The 24,598-nt window shown below is 41.7% G+C and overlaps 2 protein-coding genes across 2 annotated transcripts in view; one reads left to right on the forward strand and one right to left on the reverse strand.

Moving 5' to 3' along the window:
• The window catches only part of HIP1R (huntingtin interacting protein 1 related), an 82,906-nt gene extending 77,109 nt beyond the window's left edge, over positions 1-5,797 (forward strand). Inside the window, exons 27-32 of the mRNA XM_075273090.1 lie at positions 821-921; positions 1,084-1,189; positions 2,311-2,434; positions 2,516-2,577; positions 3,498-3,698; positions 4,275-5,797. Coding sequence (XP_075129191.1) covers positions 821-921; positions 1,084-1,189; positions 2,311-2,434; positions 2,516-2,577; positions 3,498-3,698; positions 4,275-4,322 — 642 coding nt within the window. The 3' untranslated portion in view covers positions 4,323-5,797. The remainder of the gene's footprint in view (positions 1-820; positions 922-1,083; positions 1,190-2,310; positions 2,435-2,515; positions 2,578-3,497; positions 3,699-4,274) is intronic.
• Positions 5,798-7,967: 2,170 nt separating this feature from the next.
• On the reverse strand, positions 7,968-24,039 carry VPS37B (VPS37B subunit of ESCRT-I). Its single transcript, XM_075273102.1, has 4 exons — positions 23,806-24,039; positions 14,920-15,091; positions 13,440-13,522; positions 7,968-10,620 (listed from the first exon to the last, which is right to left on the reverse strand). The coding sequence occupies exons 1-4, from the start codon at positions 23,908-23,910 to the stop codon at positions 10,117-10,119; spliced, it is 864 nt and encodes a 287-aa protein (XP_075129203.1). The 5' UTR covers positions 23,911-24,039; the 3' UTR covers positions 7,968-10,116.
• Between the last annotated feature and the right edge of the window lie 559 nt (positions 24,040-24,598).

Genomic DNA, 24,598 nt, shown 5'->3' on the forward strand with positions numbered 1-24,598 from the left:
TGTATAATTAACCGTAACAATAGTGGAAAAAGATGTGGAAGGTGTATGAAGAACTATAAATGATATATGGTAGCCATGATTTTATAGTCAGTAGTTTAGTCTCCTCTACTATCCACTAATAGGAAGGTAAGGGGCGATTGCAGTAACTGTGGTGAAGCTTTGCTTTATATTTAGGCCCTGTCTAGCCAGTGCTGCTTCATATATTCAGGCCACAGCACTGGATTTCTGCTTTAATGTAGTGATCCCATTTTTATCTGGAGAACTGCTCATGTGTAATACTTCCTTAGAATACATCCTGAGAGTCACTTCTTGGCACTGGTGGTACTTCCATGATGAATGGGCCGTTACCATTGGTTTACTCTAGTAGGTAACAACCTATATTCACTTAACCCTTTCCTTCTCCTGCCCATGTCATCGTCCTATTTACCTTCAGCCCCAATGCTGAACAGAGGCTGGAGTCGAAGGAGAGGGGATGGGTGTATGACTATTGGGCGTTACCTGCTGGAGTCATCAAGTTGGTTGCTGCCTAAAGTAATTCTGGGGAGGGCCATATATTGTGTGGGGGTCTGACCCACAACCTCGCTGTGTGTGGGCTCAGAAAAGAGGGCGTTGTACTCTGTGGAAGACAGAAAATATGGTGTGGTGTACTATGTGGGAGCAGTCAAAAATTGCCATTGATCCTGTCTTTTCTAGTTACTCCACCGCTAGTTTTGTTTTTTCCATTTCAACAAAATCAGTTTGACATATAAAGTATCTGTATTTGTTTGACTACTTTTGACTTAAATCCGCTAAAATATTTTTTACGGTTCCTGCTTTATAGGGAGCAGCCACCACACAAGAATTCTATGCCAAGAACTCCCGCTGGACAGAAGGCCTGATCTCCGCATCTAAGGCTGTGGGATGGGGAGCCACCCAACTTGTGTAATCTCTCCTTCTTTATATTACTATATACTGAATGGAGTTGCTTTCTTTCTACATGCAAACTGGTCCTCCGGTATTAGTAATTGCTGGCCAGATTGTAAGTTAAAGGTAATATTTATAAAGTACTATGTTTAACATATACTGTCACTTGTCATCTTGCAGGGAGTCTGCAGATAAAGTTGTGCTACATAAAGGGAAATATGAAGAGTTGATTGTCGGATCTCATGAGATTGCTGCCAGTACAGCACAACTGGTTGCCGCATCCAAGGTAATGCACATAGTGCGAGAAGCTGAGTACTGTCATACAGGCAAAATGTGTGTGGTAGTAGTAAAGGTTTATTATATGATTTATTATATTATGACTTATTATATGCTGATGCTTTCACTTGTTCACACAGACAAAAACACACAGTGGCCCCATTGAATGCATAGGCTTGGGTTCCTGTTGCAATTTCTTTTCCAATAGTTATATTTTGATGTGTGAACATACCCTAATACTTTAGCTGGATTACTGTAGAGTCTCTGGTGTAATGATACTCAGCTTTCTGCAGTTATTGCGTAGTGGATGCTTGGAGATTTTGGCTCTGAAGCATGTAGAATTGCTGGTGTGGCTTTGGAGTTTAACACCAGCTGTAACTCTGGACCTATGAAAGATAAGCAGTCCATTTACTAAGTTACTTAATAACTTCCTCCATGTAGACGTGTTATGTAAACTGTAATGAGAATTTTATGCAAACACCGTATAAAGGTAGATTGGCATTAGTCAGTAGTATTTGTCTACATTTTCCATGTATATGTAGAGAGACTGTATTCCCTTCCTCCCTGTAAAGTTTCATTGCAGCCTATAAATGTTATATGAGGGGTTGGGTGAGGAGGAAGAAGCTGCAGCTTCCTCATTGTGTGTGGGGTGTTTTAGATTGTTTTTTGTTTTTTTGTTTAAAAAAAAAAAATCTATATATGTTTATATATATATATATATATATATATATATATATATATATATATATATATATATATATATAATCTTTATATCTTATTCTGAGTAAGGAGGCTCATGACATGATACATTCGCACTGCTTCAGGGAGGAGCAGGGGAGACATCTACAAGTTACAGATGGTGTCATCGGCGTTGTGGATGAGAAAATCTCACACCAGGGTTGATGGCGAAATCTTCTCTTGGGGTGGCAGGGAAGCAAGATATATATGAAGGAAATGATGATCTTATCATACATACTGAAATATTGCATGGTTTCACATGTTCCTGGTTCTCTTTATTGGGAAGCTCTGCCCCTTACCATAATAAGAGTTTTGAGCTGATACCACATTACTGCACAACTAACAAAATAACAGGGAAAAGTGTCCTAATGTATACTTATTATATATCCTCAGGTGAAAGCTGATAAAGATAGCAAGAATTTAGGGAAACTGCAGCAGTGCTCCCGTTATGTGAATGAGATGGCCGCAAATGTGGTGGCTTCTACGAGATCTGGTCAAGAACAAATTGAAGAAAAAGGTATTTTTGTTAGCATGTCACCTTGTATAGGAATGTTAGACATGGAGGTCTAGGATATTGCTGATGGCTTTTCCTTTCTAGATACCATGGACTTCTCTGGAATGTCTCTGATCAAACTAAAGAAGGAAGAAATGGAAAGCCAGGTAATATACTGTACAGAAGATTATTGACAATTATAATCTACAATATATATATATATATATATATATATATATATATATATATATATATATATATATATTTTTTTTATAATACTACATGTAGTCCGTATGAACATCCTGTTTAGGAAAGTCGTGTAGGAAATCTTGGACAGTACTACTTTCCAGTAGTTCATGAAGGCAAGAAAATGTTCAAAAGTGGTCAATAATATTAGATTGGTGGTCTGACTCTTGGTACTCCCACCAAGTAGCTCAGTGGAACGGACTAAGCACAACCTGTATATTTAAGTCAAGCTATGAGTAAGGGGCTGTACATGCCCTGAAACGCGTAGGCTACTTACCTGGGTCCTTTTTCATGGATCCATGCTTTTGGATTTTTAATGAATTTTATTTCATGATGTGGAATAAAAGTTTAATTTTATTCCTTTGATGCTGGAATTTTACTTCACTTTTCTCTAAGTGGTGCTTTTTAGTTACATTCATGTGAATCAGATGTCACAAAGCACAACTTCTACTGAAAGTACAGAGCGGTGCATAGCAGACAATGAAAGGACATGTGGTACTCGCCATCTGATGGCAAAGACATTTGTATCTCCACCAATCTAATATTAGTGGTCTCCCCTAAGGGAGGGGCCACTGTTTTGTATAATCTGATAACCGCCCTGTAAAGTTCTCCAGGCTGGAGTTAATACGTGCATGTCTATTCTGTGTCCTAGAGGGGACAGACAGACAGATGGTATGGAGTGATGTGACTAAACTGTGCAGGCACCAGTAGTCATGGGTTCGTCTTTTGCATAACAATTTGGCCTTTTATGAAGAAGTAAATCCTAGAAACTCCTAAAGGTTCAACGACCAATAACACTGGATAAGTCTGCATTATTCTTAACTCTTCATATTTTATTAAGGTTAAAGTCCTTGAACTGGAGAGCTTACTGCAAAATGAAAGAATGCGTCTTGGAGAGCTTCGTAAGAAGCATTATGCACTGGCGGGAGTGTATGATGACACTGAAGAAACTGTAAAACCAGCACCACCTCAGAAACCTGGAATTCTGAAGAAGCCACAGCTGGCACAGAAACCCAACATTCCACCCAAGATCGATCACAAGGTGTGTATTAACTGCTTAAGTGATTTTCCCTCTGTTCTGTGAAGTCATGCATCATATTAAGGCTGAGGCACCATGTCGCAGAAACGCAGCTTTTCTTTTTTTTTTTTTTTTTTTTTGCTGCCTTTTTGAGACAAAAAAGCTCAGCAAAATCTGTAGAAATAAAAGCTGCGTTTCTGCAATGTGGGGCTTTAGCCTAAAGCAGTTTTCAGGGATTTGTGTATCCTTGTAGGTCATTGTTTGAAGTGGCTGCAGTATTTGGGTGAGCGCCGCTGCCACTTCACAATCCAGTGATTTTACATTGGCTTGTTTGCAGATCAAACTTCATAGTATTATTTAGTATTAAATATAACATTTTACGCTTTGACAGAGTTGCCACGAATTCACAAGAAGTTGACACTTCGTATAGAACTTGTAAAGCTTTTATTTCAAGGTCCCTAGTAAAGCAGTGCATATAGTCATTGACCTCCATAGAAAGAACTTGTAAAAGCTAAAATCTTGAGTTTGAGCTCCATGCTGCCTTCATGTAGACTGAGTCTTAATCTCTTCCCATGTTTCTACTGCAATCTTCTTTTCCAGATTGATAAAGATGATGGCGTCTATCAAGCTCAGTTCATCAACTTCTAGCCTGTGATGCCACGTCAGTATGGCGGTGCACAGCTACGTGTTCCAGGGGGTGCAGGATATACTGTATTGCTGGCACTTTTGCACCATTACATCTGTGTTCTATACAGATAGTTGCTCTTCTGATACCTTTTGGGTGGTCAATTTTAGCCTTTCCCACTCTGCTGCTTATTTATACTAGTGTAAGAATCTACAAATGGCAACTTTTTATTTAGGTTTATTTTATTGTAATATTTTATTTTGCCTTTATAAGAGGTGCACAAGAATTGCACACACTTCCTCTCTCACTGTAAGTTATATACACAGCTGAAGACACTTCCTTCTAAAGATGTCAACCCCAATTACTTGGTGGTGGGGGACAGGGTAAAGTGTCTTTTGCCGCAGCATTAGCTGAGGTGCATATTGAAGGTTTTGTCCTCGCGTCACCATCTAGAATGTAAAATGAACTTGAAATATTAATCTTGTCTAAATCCAGCTTGGCCTAGTTATGCTTCATAGAGGTTCTCCATTACATAGCCTGTCTTAAAGACCACCATTACTGTTCAGGTTCCTGCAATCGCTACACGGATGTCTGTTAGAAGGAAATGTCTTCTGTGACAAATGTGTCTCTATAAATGTAATTGTAATACTTTTAAATGGTTTTAATTTGGAGTGTATTCTGTTCGCTGTAGAATATTACTATATTTCTATTTTTTTCATTGCACCTGAGCTGTGGGGGGAGAACTGAGCAATGTCATAGTTTGGAGGTGGAAACTGCACTTAACATAGAAAGCTTGTCAATGCCGACAGCCTTTTTCACCTGGCAGAAGACGCTCTCCTATACTTGTCAATGGATGTGTTAAATGAACTGGTGGCATTAAACATTAAACCAGTACGGATGGCCGGAGTACCAAATAGAAGAAAGTCTGAGACAGAAGTCTGTGCCAAGTGTCGGGTTGTGTTAAATGGGCCGTATTTAGTCTTCCACTGGTTAGTAATGCATTGTCACCTTGGATGTGTAACATCTAACTGTTATTGTTGACCTATGTGATCTCACTTTGTCTATCTGAACCCTTTTAACTTTTTTACTTCCTGTTTCTCTGGCAGCTTTTCATACACCATTAAGGGGGCAGGACGCCATGTGAAGCTTTTATTTATTTGTTAGGAACCAATGTTCATTTGTTGCCACTTTATTTCTAGCACAATGACTGAAGGTGGTGAACGTCTTGAATGCTGGGTGTCTTTTATGTTGCGTGTGAAGGGGCATATGATGTTCACTAGTGATCTGTCTGCCATGTTTATTCATGTGCACTATATTGCAGAACATCTATTTTAGGAAAGTTCTTGAGCTAATAAAACCTTTTTATATGCCCTCTGGCTACAGGGTTGTCAGTCTTAAGCAGTAGTCTTTTCATACTTTTGTCCTTCTTTTAGGCTGAATGCATTTTCAGTTTTGTATCTTTGTAAATGTGAAATAAGCAATAAAACTATGTAAATCAAAGTCACATGTGACTGCTTTATTTCTGACTTAGTTACTGTGTGACAAATTTATTTCCTGGCCCATACCTTTACAATATGGGTGTGTTCTGAGTTCCATTTTGGTATATCACAGGTTCTAAATCATACTAATACTCAAAGTAATGTAAATTCTTATTTCCACTGATCAGTTCCTCTCCTGCCTGCTAAACTGTACAGTTTGCTACTGGAGCTGGCTGCAGTTCATAGAGGTCTATAGAGATGAGGGCGTTGCTGACACAGTAATATACCTATCTCACCAGATCTGTATTTGCATCTTACTGCTTAAAGCTGCTGAACATGTTCTGTTTCCTACATGAGGATGACTGTGTAGGTTACTCACTTTCTGGTCTCTTACCCACTCCTTTTAGATTTCTTTGTAACCTGATCCGTTATGACTGTATTCAGTGAAGACAATCCTGGCAGTGAATTGAGCCATTTAGCAGGCAGGACATGAGCTGATAACACAACATGGAAGCATTTTCTTCTTGGTTATGGATACGTCTCATATTCACCTAGTATATTCATGAATAACTTTAAAATTAGTTTCTCCTTAAGGTGGCCGGCTGGGATATATTCTTTTTCAGGATGTCATGTAAAGTTAGAGCGGGGTTTGCAGAGTTACTAACTGCATAGTGGTGATATCCACATAAAACTGTGCAGCGGGGGAGCTTTATGGCATTACCTTGCCATGCCGTTGCATTAAAGCTTTAAATCACCAAGCACCATATGGAGTTGTATAGAGCACAATGGAAACTTGTTCTGTGGATTGATGAATAAGGCTTCTCTATCTGGCACATAACATTCTCTTGGCATTTGCCAGACTGTGTTGTACTAACTGTAACATTTGAGGAAGGGCTGACGATATAGGGTTGTTTTTCAGTGGTTGGCCCAGGCTCCTTTGACTCCCTTTAAGATTCCTCTTCACTGGAGCTGTGAACAGTAAATGTGTTACACTTACAAACATAATAGAGGTGACTATACAGTGTTCAAAAAGCCCTCTGTTCAGTTTTGGAGCCCAATTTGATGTAAAAAGTCATGTATATGCAAATTAAGGGAATTTTCTGCTTGGCAAAAATATGCAAATCTAGTCTCCACATTATGATTAAAAGACTTTATAACTGAGTCGTTCATGATGTTAAGGATGCTGCCCTCTATAGGGTGGTGTACAGAGTGCACTCTGTTCTCCTAATTCCATCCAGGAGACTAGATTTGCATATTTTTTTACCCATAATCCCTAGCGGAGCAGGAATGACTTGTAAGTCTACGTACTGCCTATGTAGGCGAACACCCTTCACAAGTCACAGCATATCAATTGTAGCTGCGGAAATGCTGGAGTTTTCCGTATAGGTATAATAGAGGTAGAAGAGAACTTTACAGACTTTGACAAATGCTTCAGAAAAACAGGGAGTGCTTTTCATCAGTGGCTTTTTCTGCTGCATCTTGCTGTGTGGGGACTTTAGAAAGTGAATTTTTTTTTTAGACCTATGGAAATGAGGATTAAGTGCAATTGGAATGTGCCAAAACCTCCAAGGATTCTGTCCCTGGGTCTGAATTGCTTTCCCTGGTACACTAGAGTGACAGTCTCCTCCTATCCTACAGCTATGATGATGCTCAGGGTAAAATCCCTTTCAGACAATGCAAGAAGCCTGAAAGAAAAGTTGCTGTATAGCAGTGAAAGGAGCACTGGTCACAGGGAGGACCTTTATCCTGATAACTATAATGGGGCATCTTCCCTAATAATAATAATGGCAGGTTCCTGAAGTCAAGGTGGCTAATGCTACGGCCGTGTGCCCACTGTCATTCTTATAGGGCACAGAACACTCGTGTTAGACAATTTACAAATAGCTCCAACATGCACATAGTAGATTCCCTGCATAATTCATGCGTTCCTATAACAAAACAGGGCAATGTACTTCAACACCAAAGAGTTCTGGAACTTTTTCTTTGAAACCAAAAAAAGGAAGAAAAAATGTCTTATCACTTGGAAACGTCTGCAAGGAGAAGATCAACCAAAAGCAGAGGGGCCCTACAAACACTGCATTTTATCCATTTGTTTATGGCTGGCTACTGTTTTGAGCAAAAACAAGCTCAAGCCTATAAGCCAAGTATCACATGAGATAGCAAGAAATACATCAAAAGGCTTTAGGAATGTAAAATCAAATCTGGAGCTTGTAATTTATTGAAAATATTCAGGTAAATTAACAACTGCAGTTAAACATAATCCTTTACATTATTTTTACACTATAAAACATGTACTAGTGTAGTGTCTGCATGGAGGGATTAAAGAGTCAACGAAAAACACAAAGGGAGCCTGCACACGGAGGTTACGCTCGCTCTTTCTGAATGTAAACTCGTTCAGAGTGAGTGGCGTAAAAAACACATCCCATTGACTTGAATGAGTGCTGGAATACACGCGCTCCCCACTGAAATCAATGGGAGTTTTTGGGTTTTTTTTTATACCTATTGGTTTCAATGTGATGCATACGTATGCTGGCACCCATTCAAGTCAATGGGATCTGTTTTTTATGCCGCTCACTCTGAACGAGTTTACTTTCAGAATGAGCGGAGTGTAAACTGTGTGTGAAGGCAGCCAAGCTCTAGCCATCTTCTGGTGTGAACACCACAAACCCTTCTGGTCTTCAGTGCTGAAGTGGTGTAAAGGAAGGGTCGAAAGCATCTGGTGTTTGGAGGATACTACTAAATAAACGTTGTGTGATCAGCAGCAGCTAAGAAATAGGTCTGGGTATTTGCATTACAATTTCTGCTTTCTATATTCCAAGATCTTTTGAAAAGTTATAGAATAAGAATATGAAAAGTCATAAATGTATATTAAGAACAGATTGTAGATAAGACAACACGTACAGTTACAAAGGCTGGATAATAGACCATGAATTGTAAAAAGAGCTGTGCTCTAGTAGTAGTGCAACGTAACAGCAACACAATCCAGTGCACACTGGTTCTTCAAATGCTTCAATCCTATGGCTTTACCCTACAATGCCTCAACATGCATGAAAACCTTCACCATGCATGGCTTATCTGTACTCCACAGCTGCATTCACAATTCTGCTGGTCAGGGAGCTAAAACGTTTCAGTATTCCTTCCCTTCTGCTTGGTTTATATGGCCAAATGCAATAACACACAGGGCAAAGCAGTTTGTGCCAAGCCTGTCAGCCAGCAGAATTGTGATTGCAGCTCTGGATTATTAATACAGGAAGGCATTGAGAGTATTTAAGTAACGCAATGTATTAAACTTCTTATGGTGATTGTATCCAGACATAAATGGTGTTAAGGGGGTGAACCTATTCCTGCTGCTGCCGCCAATAAAGAGGACTATAAAACGGGAGCTTAAAAATCTGAAGGCCAAGCCTTTGACAATTTGCATAAATAAAATAGTTTAACCTCTTTTTTTTTTTTTTTAAACCATTAAAGGGAAGAATAAAACTCTACACTCATCGCCTGTAATGGGAGAACCGCTGCAGATAATGCAAACTGGACTTTAATAATAAAAGCAGCCCTTCCTAGCAGTCAGAGCCAAGCGCTGAGCAGTTCAGATAAGATATGCGGCCTCTTGGTTTCTCAGAGTCCAGGAGTGCGCAGTTAGTCTAAGGCACATCAAAGCCACGTGCATAATTTACAAAATGCATCGCCGTCCGACAAAGAAAACAATTGCATCCACAGTCTACAGATTTAGTAACATTCTAATCCCTGAATGATCCTGTTAATGTCCTAGGTGTGTTACGGTAACATTTCTATGATTTCTTTTATTAGGTTATTGTTAGACACATTGGATACAAGATATGCAGTGCAAACCTCACTGTTCAGCTTTTCACACAGGCCTCTTCGTAGGAGGGTACAGGAAACCTGAGGATTTTGGCAATGGACCAGTGCATTGTGCCTTATTTTATCTCCTACACTGGCAGTCGATTTTAATGTTACCAATGGCTGTGACAATTCCAATGCAGCATTCACGAGTATAATTCAGCATGGATAAAAAAAGCAACACAGTGGCACAGGAAGTAGAAATCCTTTTTATGAAAGTGATCTCTGTTCTGTCTGCACATTTGTTTTAAACCTAAACCTACAAAACCTGTCTCCATCCACCCAACACAAAAATAATTAGTTTACAAGCCAAATTGTCTGTAGGTAGAAGTGGCCAGTCATGTAAAAGAACAGTAGTCCTGTGGCTTGCTGTATATACCAATATGTATACATTTTCATACAGATCCAGCTCACAGAACAATAGAACTGGTGTGAAGTTGGGAGCACCAATGTTTGACTGAGGCAAATTCATGCGGTCTCACTACAAAATGAAGCCAGGATTTGGAGGCAGCCGTTGAGATGGTCTTTGAGGAAGAGCTGGAGGATACTGAGCTGCGTATGGAACAGGGTATCCAGGCTGCGGCATCTGACCTGTAGGCTGATATCCTATCCGTGAGGGAACAGGAGGACAAGGAGAGGCTGCATACGGGAGCCCAGGAGGAGCCTGCTGTGTGGCCATTGCAAAAGGAGTTGGATACATTCCAGCTTGCGCAGGTGGTGGTGGCGGCGGGACAGCTCTTCTAGGCATGACGGCAGGAGGGTTATTGAAAGCTGCTGGGTATGAGGACGAAGGGGGCTGGACAACTTCAGGTGGTCTGGCTTGTGACTGCATAGAAACCTGAGGGAGTCTTTGTCCCTTCAAGACCATCTCTTGAAGTTTCTCAATTTTCACACGCCGTAAATGTGCCAATTTGCGCTTTGATAAATATTCATCAGTAAAGGATTCCATTTGGACACCGCCATCAAGAAAGCTTTCAGCCATATTCTACAAAAAAAAAGTTTATAAGAGTTTAGCATTGGTCAGAAACTGAACAGAATACAAACAACAAAACGTTCGAACTTAGATCACATTTATTTGTGTCATGAATCTAAATCTGCCTTTACCGTATTCTAAAACCTGTCGGCAGTAAATTCTACATCTAGTCACAGCACTTTGTAGAGGCGATTCTGCAGTTTCCACATATGCCTCTTGTTCAGCTTTAGAGCCCTGTTTTCATATAGACTGTTTCTTCATATACAAATGAGGAAGCAGGAGCTAGTGCTTTACCTATATTGCCAATATGGGGATGGAGTAATGGTCATGCTTTTTGCTGCTCCTTGAAAGGTCTAGGAGATTGCAGTCCTCTGCTTTCTCAATCTCATTACCTGAGCGGTTTGCACTGTGTGACCATCATATGCGTATCCTTGCGAAATGTAACTTTTCTCTGCTAGGTTCATCACAGAGAAACGTGGGTGGAGGAAGGGGCCTATGCAAGTTATTGCGGTCATGAAATATATAGAGGTATCTGACTATTGCTAAGAGGCTCCTGTGAAGGTGCGGCTCCTCAGTGTCATCCATGATAAGCGTCTTTAGTGACGTGTAGCATTTAAATACATTAATATACTGTGATGATTAAACATCAGAAAATGTCACGCCATCATCTAGTTAATCCAGTCTGGCCACAGCAGCGACACTGCACCAATCTTGGAGTTAAGTAAAGTCTCATCTTCTGAGGAATTGGTTATCGTGTGCCAATTCACATAGATATTTTGCCTTTAAATAAATTCTTTACATGGTTTACTGTATAAATTAAAAAAGTTGTTTTTTTTAAATTCTCCCCATTCCAATACTGGCAACTTGTTCCCCAATGTTTTCAGTCCTTGCAAGAGCTGACGCAATGACGTCTTGTTCATCATGTGACCTATCAACTGGAACTTGTGGTCGTGTGACAGACCTATCATCAGCATCACCCGGATTCATTGCTGCTGCCCCTGCAAAAACCAGAAATTGCCAGGATTCAGCTGCCAGTGCTGGAAGGGAAGCCATACAAACACAACTCACCTTTGTAGATTTGTTAGTTTATACATTACTACTTAAGGGAGCATTAAGTTGGAAGTGGGCAACAATTTCATTTGTATGGGGGTGTCCTGATTCTTCCACCATACCAAATCCATTGCTAACAAGAGGTGAGCCACCAGCAGAAGGGTCTATAAGCTGCTTACCTCCCCCCTCCCCATAAAGCACACAGGCACATATAGCAGCACATGCATGTGGGGGATAGATGGAATAGCTGGTGAGCGTTTGCCTTGTTACACTCCATAATTAAAGGCTATGGACACTGTCAACATTTTTGTCTATTACATATATGTTAATAATTATCCATTTTAAAATTGGTTTGTATAAGTTTCCTATAGTTTGTCTTCTGTCATGTTCTCAGAGGGATCCTTCCCTTCTCCTCTGCTAGGCATGCTCTGCTGTGTGTAGCCACCACTGTGCAGAGACACAGCCATTTGTTCTCAGTAGAGATCGGCCTGTATTCAGACATCTGCACAAAGGGGTCTTAAAATGGCAAAACAGTAATAAGGGAAGGAGATGGAGAAATGCCAGTGAGAATGTGTAGAGAGTAGGTGGGTAGTGGGTAGGTGAGCAAACCTAAAAAACGGTGGTACTCGTCTGTCCCAAGTGCCGATTCGGCTCCCAGTTCTCTTGGGCACTTCTGCCTGACGTCAGGGACTGCTGAGGCCTGTGGCATCATGAGGCATAGATTCAAGCATCACAATCCTGTGTGACCCATATGATCACTGAGGTCCAATCACAAAACACCCAAAGACAGCAGGGAGTCATGCCGGAGCTCAGGAGAGGTGAGCAACACTTCAGCATATTATATGCCACAGTCTGAAGAGACCACAGCGTATAATAATAGCAATTCCAATTCAGACATGTTTAGTACAAATAAAACCAAGCAGAACCTCACAAATATTGTAATAACCGAACCAAAAGAACTGACGAACAAAATCATGGTGATTATTTCTTGATTAATTGCCCAGCCCTAGTTCTGGTGTTGTTTTAAAGTGGACAATCCCTGCAAAACCACCACAGACTCACAGTTCTATGTTCTTCAAAAGGAGTTGTCTGGCACTATGATACTCCCCTTTATCTTCTCAGACTGCAGCTCAGGCCCATTCAAATGAGTAGGGCTGACCTGCAATGCCAGGCACAGCCACAATAGAATATATGGTGCTGCACTTTGTAAGTAGAAAAGAAGCCACAGCAATATCATAGTCCTAACCAACTTATTTAACTACTTGCATCTCCTCTCTATAGCATATAGAAGCACAAACCTGATACAACTTTAGAGCTAAGATTCTGCAGATTAAACCATTATCATGGTTCTAGGTGCTACAGAGCCCGACATATTGACATGTGAAGGCCAGGGTGACTCTTCTCAGCTAATCTGTACACAGACTTTGAGGTGATCAGTATTGGTAAAGGTGTGATTTTTTTTAAAATTACAAAGGCAAGGCTAAAGACATTTTATTCTAACCAACTTAGGTTTAGTGGTGCAAATCCTGGTAACAGGTTCTCTTTCATGACAGTAAATCAACAGCTCAATATCACCAGTCACCCATCGGCTGTTCTTGCTAATAGTCTCAGTAAAAGTAACTGTTTAATGGGCACAACACAGGTCATCTGTACAGGGGCCAATGACGAGTAACCATTCTCCTGCCCAATAGGATGTGTCCAACACCATGACCACCAATGGTACAGTAAAGTAATATTGATATAATCTGCCATTCTGCCAGAGATTGGATGAGAGAAGTTACCTCGGTCTCTTCTTCGATCTTTGCTCCTTCAGCCTGCAGAAGTGCTAATAAGGTTTCCAGTGATGCATTAACAGATTGCTGATCTGAAAAGAAAGTATAGTAGGAGAGAATCAGGAACTGTAGAATAAATGGTATAAAGAACAATCACAGAAAGATCATTTCAATGTTACTTCCAGATCTGCAGCAAGTGCTTGCATTAACTTTGCCAAACGCTACAGGTCTATACAGCATTGCCAGTGGAAACTACTTTATTTTAGCAACTGGCGAAATTAATTGACAGGAGACTAATAAATAGGACTTGGCAATTATCACCTTAATCAAAATTGCGATTAATCAGTCATTTTACCTCGATTACGATTAATGGCGATTTAACAACAACACTTTTAAACCACCGCCATTTTACAGTACGATAAGTTTTGGGCAGACCGTGCAAGATTTGTCTTCAGACACCAGAGTATAATAAGAGCAGGTCTAGCGGTTACTCGCCTCTCCTAGCCTCCGGCACGACTCCCTGTTGTCTCCAATACTTCTGACCGAGGGACCACTAAGGCCTGTGATTGGGCCTCAGTGTCACATGGCATTGTGACGCATAGACGCAAGTGTCAAATGTGACCGCTGAGGTTCCAATTACAGACGAAAGGCAGAAGCAAAAGAGAGAACAGAGTAGTGTCGGAGCTCAGAAGAGGTGAGTAACACTGTTTAGATTTGCTCACCTTCCCTGCATCCCCAGATATTATACTCCAGTGTTCTAAGAGACACCACAGTATAATAAAAGCAGTTCCCATCCAGGCATGTTTGATCCGAATGAAGCTGCATATATTGTAATAAATGAACAGAAATAAGCCCTACGTGAACAAAATCTGTTACCCTGCTTGATGTTCAGCTTCGGTTATTTGATTAATCGTCCAGCCCTAATTAATGTTATATTTTGTGCTGATAGACTCCCTTTAAGTATGACACAAAAATGTTCACCAAACATGCCCTAACACAATGGCACAAAAAAAAATACAAACACGAAAACCAGCAGATACAGAACATAAATAACCTGTTTGGTAATTCTTTAAAATGTTTTAGCAATTTTTTGTGGGGGTGGACACACTGCAAGCATATACTTCCAACAATATTGTTGCTAGACAGTCCAGCAAGGAGCGTTTGCTTTATATGTACGGTGTTATTGTACCTTATCTTGGCTTACAACAGTACCAAAGACTGTCATCACATTCTTTACCGTATAAAGAGATGACTTTGGTTATCGTGTTCCAGCCTGTACAGTAAATCTGACTAGCAAGCTATAAATAGCAAGAAATAACAGCTTACGCTAGGTTCACACTAGTGCCCAGAGTCCGTTCTCAACTGCAACTGCTGTGGTAGCCAAGGTAAAAACTTGGAATGATGAGGTTTGGATAAAACATCAGTTGCTCATGTATCACTACCTGTACAGCAGGTAAAAGGAAATACAAAAACTAATAGGACATTTTACCCAGCTTTGTCTTCTTTAGCTGATGCGATTCCATGAGTGTCTGCAGTTCTTGGTATTTCTGGGTGAGAGTGGCTTTTAGGTTGTCCAGCTTAGGCTGGTAAAGCAGGTTTGCTTCTGCTAAACTCCTGTTCCCAGCGAGTGTCATTTCCTTGTTCAGCTGCACACTCTGAACCTACAGAAAGAAACAGTGACAATATAAGGCAGGGCCACTTACATACAACCATTAGCCCACTCCCTGGAAAGACCTGCAGCTTTATAGCAACTAGATAGTCACAGGTTAAAGGCGGTACAGTGTTGTACAGGGTCTAAACATCAAATCTGGATTTCCAGACATTAAGTAGTGCTCCATTTATAGCAGAACACAACTGGCTATATACTTAAGTCAGCAAAGCAAAGTACAACATTCTGAAGGTGGTTGTCTGGGATAAAAACAAAATTAGGCTGGGGAAGGTGGGAAAAAAACAAAACAAAAACAAAGAATCACTTGTCCTCAGGGTTCTGCAAAAAACACGGGATGTCACTACCTGTGAAGTCCAGGGTTCGTTTCCTATGGCCACTCAGCAGCTTAAAGGGGTTGGCTACTTTCACACCAATATTGACAAACAAATGTACAATAAAAAGATATACAATTTCCCAATATACTTTCTGTATCAATTCCTGATTACCAGGCAGATGTCTGAATAATGTGCTGTGATTATAACAAGCAGCACCAGTGTGCTAATCACATGACCACAGACCGTAAATCACATGACCATGGTCAGAGTTTTATTCTCTAGAAGTAACAGAATGAATGACAGCAAGCTGAAATCTAGAAAACCGAGAGGAATTGATACAGAAAGTATATTGGAAAATTGTATATCTTTTTATTGTACGTTTGTTTGTCAATATTGGTCTGAAAGTGGCCAACCCCTTTAAGGAAAGGGACCTAGGACGTCACAGTACACTGGAGCGGCAGGACCGCGCTGGGAGACACCAAAGCATCAGAGACAGGAGAGTTTTTAAAAAAAATAAAAAAAAAAAAAAATTGGACAACTTCTTTAAAGTGTAACTAAACTTTGGGATAACTTGATTTTCTGGCAGTATTTGTGCCGTTAATACATTTTGTAATCTACTTTATTAACAAATTGTATCTCCTTTCCGTGAAATCCCGCATCCCTTTATTCTCTCCCTTATTTCTGTATTGAGAGCTGTTCTTGCCTCTCACTGAATGTTACTGTGTATGGAGTAGGGGGCTGTGTAGTAGAGAACATGAGGGGAGGTCACTTCATACAGTTATCAATATATTCATTAATTTCTAGGAGGAATCAGAAGAGGAATTGGATGCCCCAGGACTGATATATCATGGGGAATACAATTATTTATAAGACAGACATGACAGGAGAGTTCACACGTCTAACTACAATAACTAAAACATGTGAATCTAGGCAGAAGCCTTACAGAATAGGTAAGATCAGCAGCACAATGGAGAATTTGTTCTCAAGTACTTGCAGATTTTCTATGCTTTGTGTGATTCAGGTATTCTAAACATCATTCATGCGTATTGTATTACAGGTTCAGTGTGAACAAGCCCTAAGTCATTAAGCTGTATAAGTAATGGCTGCACAGGACATGACGTACTACAAGTCAACTATAATGGCTGCACCTACATCTAGCAGTAAGCTATGGAAAGCTACGTGAACCTTGATAGCTTACAGATAATAAGCAATGAAACACAAGACAGTAACACGTAAGCACGGAAAGAACTATGCAGGCAGTGACTAAGCTGCCTGACAAACTGCACCCGCTCCATGGGGCCAGGACATTACACAGAAACACAAACCTCATGGTTTATGGAAAAAAAAAAAAAAAGTTTTACAACTTTGCAAATAGTATTTCATGTCATCATTCTCTTCCACTCATGTCAGTCTCTGCTGGCACAATTCTGTGGGTTGTTCTTGGAGACAGTGGTTTATCTACTCTGCAACCGAAAAGCGTAGCGCCTTGTCATCTGACCTGTCACAAGGAACCGCTGCATGGCAACAGGAAACCAGAAGAACGCAGAGTAGGACTTTAGGCTATTCTGACACATTTATCTATGGCAAATATGACATCTATTTACAAGAGAAACCCAAGGCTGACATGGTCATTGGAGAGAGCCCATAAGCAGTTTTGTGTGGAAATCTCCATTTCCTGCAGAATATAAATACTTCACTCACTTGGGTGCCAAATATCGAGGTGTAAAATCCAGACCGTAAAGGCTCTGTAACATTTCTAATACTGATCAATCCACAAAATAGGTCATCATCAGTATTAGCCAGACAGTATACAACAGATGGCAGCAGAGGGTGCCATCTGGTCCGCAGTGCTGCAGTACTCTGGCACCGCCACTATACAGCTAATGGCGCTTTCTGCTTCTTGCTTTGTCTCCTATATGTCAATCAGTGCAGAGGCTAGCCTGTACAGATGACCAGTGCAGGGGCCCGGTAAGAGACCTCCATTATTGTGATACAGGCAAGTTATAATATAATCAGCGTCAGAAACGCTACAGACCCTGGATAAGCCCTTCAATCTGCATCAAATCCTAAAAGTGTGAACGTGCCACAGGCCGAAAGAGAAAGAAAAAACACAGCGACCTCAAAAATTGCTGCAAAATATAGAACGCCTAGTATTTACAAGTTATTAGAAAGCCACCTGAAGATGGAAATATTGTGTATCAGAAGTTGGTCCAAAATAGAAGGAAGAAATAACTTGCTCAGTTTATGGACCAAGTTATCATACCACTGCAGACTTGTATGAGGTCTTCTTTATGTGCCACGTTAATTATACGCAACGAGAGATATAAAACTAACGAAAAATACATCCAGTACACTATAGAGAAAACCACACATTTCCCAATTTATAAAGTTTCTCCTTTACAGATTATTTCACATTCCATATTCCCTAAAACCACAATATAGCATACAAGCAGCCAAGACGGGGCTCACTGACTAGTGCATAGGTTGCTTGATCCTAAATGGTGTTTTTTGTGACATAAAACACTGATGACCTAGGTGATTAATATCGGACTGGTGGGGGTCTGACACCTATCGAGCAGCTGTTCACAGCAGGTCATACACAGAACAGAGCAGTAAGCAGACAGCGCCGTTCTCTGGTTAGTGGCTGAAATCAGTTACTACAGGATAGCTCTTGTAAGTGAATTGGTGCTTATAAACAGGAATTAGGAATGAAAGCCCCAATCTACATGGGGAATCCATGGTTTAATTCAGTCTAACCTATCTGTAGGGCTGTGCTGATATACTGGATTCTGGTGCCATCAAGCAATATGCCTATACTACTAATCTGTAAACCAACACATAGGAGATGGGATTTGTCTAGAGTCCAGATTACTTGGAGGAATTTTCCAAACAAGGTGATGGTACAATCTCTTTCTTGCCATCACCTTCTAAACGTTGGGGATCCTTACAGAACCTAAGAATAGGGCTGCATCACTGCTGGTCAGTAACTTAATACATTTACCTATGTTCTATCGCTACCAGCCCATTTTCTCTGATGATAAAGCAGGAGCATAAAAACTCTTATTGTCCAAGGTGAACTGGCGCACATGTTGTCCTGGTGTCACCCATGGTACTAGATCACATATTTTCCCTTGTAACAAGGATAATAACGTAATACAAATTCCAACTGTATACTTTTTTTTTCCTTGCTGGATTTATAGAGAATCCAATAATAAGAAAAAAAAAACCCTTAGTACATCTGAAACACACATTACGGGGGCATTCACACTTGCGCCGCTGTTCGCCTTTTGGATTTCGCCGAAACTCCAGGAAAAACAGCTTGGGGCGGCTTGCCGTTGGTCAGTTTAAAAACACATTCATTTCAATGGGTTTTTAAAGCAAACTGTTGACGTCCATATGCAGCATCTAGCATGAATTTTCTGTACTTTACCTAAAGCCCCTTCTGATAATACTGACTGTAGCGCTGTACTGTCAGAGGGGGCATCCATTACTGCCCAGCGATGACGCTGAGGAATGTCTCCCAGTACAAGTCTATGGACAAGTACTATCAGGAGAAGAAGGGGGGGGGGGCATTTCTCACCACTCAGTGTCATCTCTGGATGGTAAAGAACGCCCCCTCTGACAGTACAGAGCTATGGACAGTATGTGTCAGGAGGCGCGTACCTCACAGCCCGGCTAGACTGTCAGGAACGCCCTTCTGACAGTGAAGAGTTATCGGTAACTGCACAGATATCTCTTTCCCCGGGACACATAACGGGAAAGCCGACAATGCCTGAATTCAGCGCATGGTCAGCTTTCTAGTGGTATATAAAACCTCACATGCCCGAGGACATGAAAGGTCCTCTTTAACTCTTGCCAAGTATGATGGTTTAGTCTGAACGCAAGCTTTGGGTAAAGCACAGAAAATTCCCGCTTGTGCCAACCCTCTAAATAACATATTGGTCACTAAGAAACAAACCACATGAACACTGTGGTCCAAGGCCAGTACAGGAGTCCCAAAAAGCCTTAGTACTAAGAAATAAAAGCCTCAGCCATAAAGAAATCAATTGTCAGAGCTTTGGGAAGGAACAATCTCCAATGAATACAGTAATACAAGTTGTAAGCGCCAAAAGGGAACCAATAGTCTACGACTTGTCCTGTCTAATAACTAGTAGAATATCCAAAAACACTACTTCATATGTATCTGGAGAAATGGCGCTTTAGGACACGCAAACATCTGCTGCGTTTGTTAGGTTTACTGTTCCTGTCGCACGCAGTAAATGTATACGGCACCGTCACCAAGGAACTCCGCGTAAACACAGAAGTTAATAAAGACAGGACCGGCAACGTAAAGGTGTTGAAGAGCAAAGACCAGTAGTTGTGTTATCCCAGGTCATGAAATATTAAAAGAGAAAAAAAACTGTGCGCCACAGCAAAAGCAGATTATAATGAAAGTTCATTAGATAGAGTGGCTGCCAAGCCTGTAGCAGCAGCTGCCTCTGAGCGAGCGGGACATCATGTGATCTCTGTATGATTAAGGACTATCAGTATTAGTAGGCGGAAGTGCTGCCACTTGTGTAGGTACCTGACCACCTCAGACACGCCTGGCAGAAGGGAGGTGGCAGCATGAGAAGAATGAGCCCTATTCAACTAAAGTGCACATCAAGACATTCTCTACAATGTCACTTGTTTCTAAAGAGCTGTGGGGTAGCAAAGATGCATACTATGAGGAGATCAAACTAAGGTCTCTTTTCAGCCTATTCTATGGACCAGGACAAGAGACTGAGATCAGAAAAGTAATGACACTGTTGTTAAAGGGATTCTCCAGGATTTGAGCATTTATGGCTATCCTTAGGATAAGAGTATGGCAACCCTACTGATAAATACAAATGAAAATTTAGAGAGGTGCAAAGACTCATCTCATACAGACAAACAAGCTCAATACCAGACATAACTGCCCCTGTAGATGAGCCTTGGGGCAAAGGACTAAAGGTCAGGATCCAATCCTAAACATAGCCCTTAATGTTACGTAGCGGAGAGCCCAATGTAAAAGGCTATGCTGCTTGTTTAATGTTATAAACCATAGCATTATTTTATGTATGGCTATGCACTACCACTAAACAGAAGTGTATACAGTGCAACAAATGTAGCTGAAAGTATCAAAGAGATGGCAAGACCCAGACCCACTTTCAGAAAGATAGAAGCACACAAAGACACCAGGAACAATGGCAACAGTCTGGTTAGGAAAGCAAAGCAAATGGGTTATTGCCAGAATGACAGCATCGCTTACTAGTCACCAGTAAGTCTGCTAATAATAATACATTTTATTTATATAGCACCAACATATTCCGCAGCACTGTACAATTAGGATGCCGTAACCCTCTGCAGCTGATCTCCTCTCAGTATCCCAACTGGTGGAAAAATAGTCACATTTCACAAAGTTTTAGAAAAATGAAGCTTGTGCCAATATTTGCAGCTGAAACTAGAATAAAACCTTTTATAAATTCCGTAGATCAAGGGTGTGAGGTTCATTAACTGGATGTAGTGAAGTTATTACAAAGAATCCGGCGTCATGCTCTATGGTCTAGGTAGGAGAGCACATGGAGACAAGTCTGGTGGAATAGAAACCCAAATATCAGACGTAGAGTACACTGCATTCAGGAGTACAGAACACGTCAGACGTAGAGTACACTGCATTCAGGAGTACAGAACACGTCAGACGTAGAGTACACTGTATTCAGGAGTACAGAACACATCAGACGTACAGTACACTGTATTCAGGAGTACAGAACACATCAGACGTAGAGTACACTGTATTCAGGGGTACAGAACACGTCAGACGTAGAGTACAATGTATTCAGGGGTACAGAACACGTCAGACGTAGAGTACACTGTATTCAGGAGTACAGAACACGTCAGACGTAGAGTACACTGTATTCAGGAGTACAGAACACATCAGACGTACAGTACACTGTATTCAGGAGTACAGAACACATCAGACGTAGAGTACACTGTATTCAGGGGTACAGAACACGTCAGACGTAGAGTACAATGTATTCAGGGGTACAGAACACGTCAGACGTAGAGTACACTGCATTCAGGAGTACAGAACACGTCAGACGTAGAGTACACTGCATTCAGGAGTACAGAACACGTCAGACGTAGAGTACACTGTATTCAGGAGTACAGAACACATCAGACGTACAGTACACTGTATTCAGGAGTACAGAACACATCAGACGTACAGTACACTGTATTCAGGAGTACAGAACACATCAGACGTAGAGTACACTGTATTCAGGGGTACAGAACACGTCAGACGTAGAGTACAATGTATTCAGGGGTACAGAACACGTCAGACGTAGAGTACACTGTATTCAGGAGTACAGAACACGTCAGACGTAGAGTACACTGTATTCAGGAGTACAGAACACGTCAGACGTAGAGTACACTGTATTCAGGAGTACAGAACACGTCAGACGTAGAGTACACTGTATTCAGGAGTACAGAACACGTCAGACGTAGAGTACACTGTATTCAGGAGTACAGAACACATCAGACGTAGAGTACACTGTATTCAGGAGTACAGAACACATCAGACGTAGAGTACACTGTATTCAGGAGTACAGAACACATCAGACGTAGAGTACACTGTATTCAGGAGTACAGAACACATCAGACGTAGAGTACACTGTATTCAGGAGTACAGAACACATCAGACGTAGAGTACACTGTATTCAGGGGTACAGAACACGTCAGACGTAGAGTACAATGTATTCAGGGGTACAGAACACGTCAGACGTAGAGTACACTGTATTCAGGAGTACAGAACACGTCAGACGTAGAGTACACTGTATTCAGGAGTACAGAACACGTCAGACGTAGAGTACACTGTATTCAGGAGTACAGAACACATCAGACGTACAGTACACTGTATTCAGGAGTACAGAACACATCAGACGTACAGTACACTGTATTCAGGAGTACAGAACACATCAGACGTAGAGTACACTGTATTCAGGGGTACAGAACACGTCAGACGTAGAGTACAATGTATTCAGGGGTACAGAACACGTCAGACGTAGAGTACACTGTATTCAGGAGTACAGAACACGTCAGACGTAGAGTACACTGTATTCAGGAGTACAGAACACGTCAGACGTAGAGTACACTGTATTCAGGAGTACAGAACACGTCAGACGTAGAGTACACTGTATTCAGGAGTACAGAACACATCAGACGTAGAGTACACTGTATTCAGGAGTACAGAACACATCAGACGTAGAGTACGCTGTATTCAGGAGTACAGAACACGTCAGACGTAGAGTACACTGTATTCAGGAGTACAGAACACATCAGACGTAGAGTACACTGTATTCAGGAGTACAGAACATCAGATATAGAGTACACTGTATTCAGGAGTGGAGGGACTCTACCTGCCCTTCTCACCCCTCTATGTGACTGACAGATAACCAGAATGGCCCCCATGGGATCAGCTGATCGCCTACTGAGGTCGCCGGCAGCCAGGCATTGCTGCCATAGGGGATCTGTAGTATTACATTACATATGAGTGGCCGTCTGTGTAAGAACAGGAGCCGGTTATAGAGAGTGTCTTTCCATTCCTACTTAGAAGTAAGTGACCCCTCTAAGACTTTCATGTACCCTAAGACAGGATAATACATGGACAGGGTTGTCTCCATGAAGCTTCTTTATCAGTCTATAAAGGAACCAACAATTTTTACTAAAACAAGAACCAGACACCATTAGAGAAAAGCAGGAACAATGCCAAAGGGAAACTTTCCATACAAAGATAGACAGTTCCTGCTGTGAGTGAACTACAGGTACAAGGACAAGTGAATCAGTGTCACCTCACAAATGGGGGCAGGCGGTGACTATACAGAGTGAGGACAGGGACAGTCACCGGCCGCAATAGTTTTACAACAATCCGCAATAGAACGTTCATCCATGGTAACCAGCGGCGCTGACATAACCCCACGCCAGTGTTACATACATCTGTCCTATCAGTAAGGGAGGAGGACACATAGCAGGGGCTGAAGCTTCCTAATGGGCACCACACTATGGGAATGGGCAGCTTTCAGGGGTAATGGCGGAATATCACATGGCACCATATGCTGCAGTGCCAAGTACAGAACATATACTACATGTGATACTACATGTGTCTACCGTGTCATATACCCCTGACATGTAATGACTGGGAACTCCCATAGTCATACACAGTCCCAGAGAGACAACCTATGTTATACATGGGAATGTACAGATAACATGTATGTAACACACATGTACACTTCTACCAATAGCAGTGCCATAACAATGAGAAGACAGTCTCTCCCCGGGGGGCACAGTAATCCCCACCCCTACAGAACTCCACAGTTGCCAGGCTCCAACCACCCACCTCGTCCATCTCCTGGGCCATCTGCCCCAGCTTGGCGTCATCTTCCAACAGCTCATTGAGCTGACTAAGGGACAGCTGGTTGAACTTGCTGCTATCGACAGCCATTGTTCCCCGCCCCGGAGCGACTCCTGGGCAAGCTGTGCTTTGGCGGCGGCCTGGCTGTCCCCGGTCCCGTCACTCAGCGTCGGCCGCCTAGTATGGCGACGTTTCCAGCAGCCCTCCCCTAGTCCCGCCCACAGCAGGAAAGGGCGTGGGCAAAACTGGCAGCTGTCACCTGAAGGGCGTGGCCTCCTAGCGAATCACATGTTGTGTGCGTCACCCTACATAGAGATGGAAATAGTTCGTCCAGGGATAGTTGTCGTCTGCGACGGCGGCGTCATGACGTCATCCACAGCGCACGTGATACGGTTTTTTTTTTTTAATGTCAAACAGGAAGTGACTCTGCTAAATAGTACAGAGGGTTCTGAAAACAGAAAGCAGCAACAGCAACAACCACCACCACCACCTCTGTAATAGCTGGCAGGTCTGCTGTTGCCACCATCCCTTTTTAATGTGACCAGTTTTTATAATTGTCTTGGGGAGGGGGCAGGGAGTTGGGTTCATTGTTTACACTAGGTTCACTCTAGTGTTGGGGTTTTTGGAAACCCAATACACGTAAAAAGTTGTTACCCGTGGACCACGTGGATTATGATGGGGTCCACCAGGTTTCCCTCTGAAATCAGTGGAGAAAAGTCTCCACGTATTTCAAGCAGAATTGGGGACGGAATCCCCAAACAGGTGTGACTGAAGCCTT

This window comes from Leptodactylus fuscus, chromosome 1 (genome assembly GCF_031893055.1).
Source record: "Leptodactylus fuscus isolate aLepFus1 chromosome 1, aLepFus1.hap2, whole genome shotgun sequence".
Classification (NCBI taxonomy): domain Eukaryota; kingdom Metazoa; phylum Chordata; class Amphibia; order Anura; family Leptodactylidae; genus Leptodactylus; species Leptodactylus fuscus.

Bases quoted from the DNA above. Each gene is read 5' to 3' on its own strand.
- VPS37B (XM_075273102.1), bottom strand. From the start codon at position 23,910: ATGGCTGTCGATAGCAGCAAGTTCAACCAGCTGTCCCTTAGTCAGCTC. The intron at 13,523-14,919 runs GTAAAATGTCCT...CTTTCTTTTCAG, and splicing joins GCTAAAGAAGACAAAGCTGG to ATCAGCAATCTGTTAATGCA. The intron at 10,621-13,439 runs GTAACTTCTCTC...TTTTTTTTGTAG, and splicing joins AGATCGAAGAAGAGACCGAG to AATATGGCTGAAAGCTTTCT.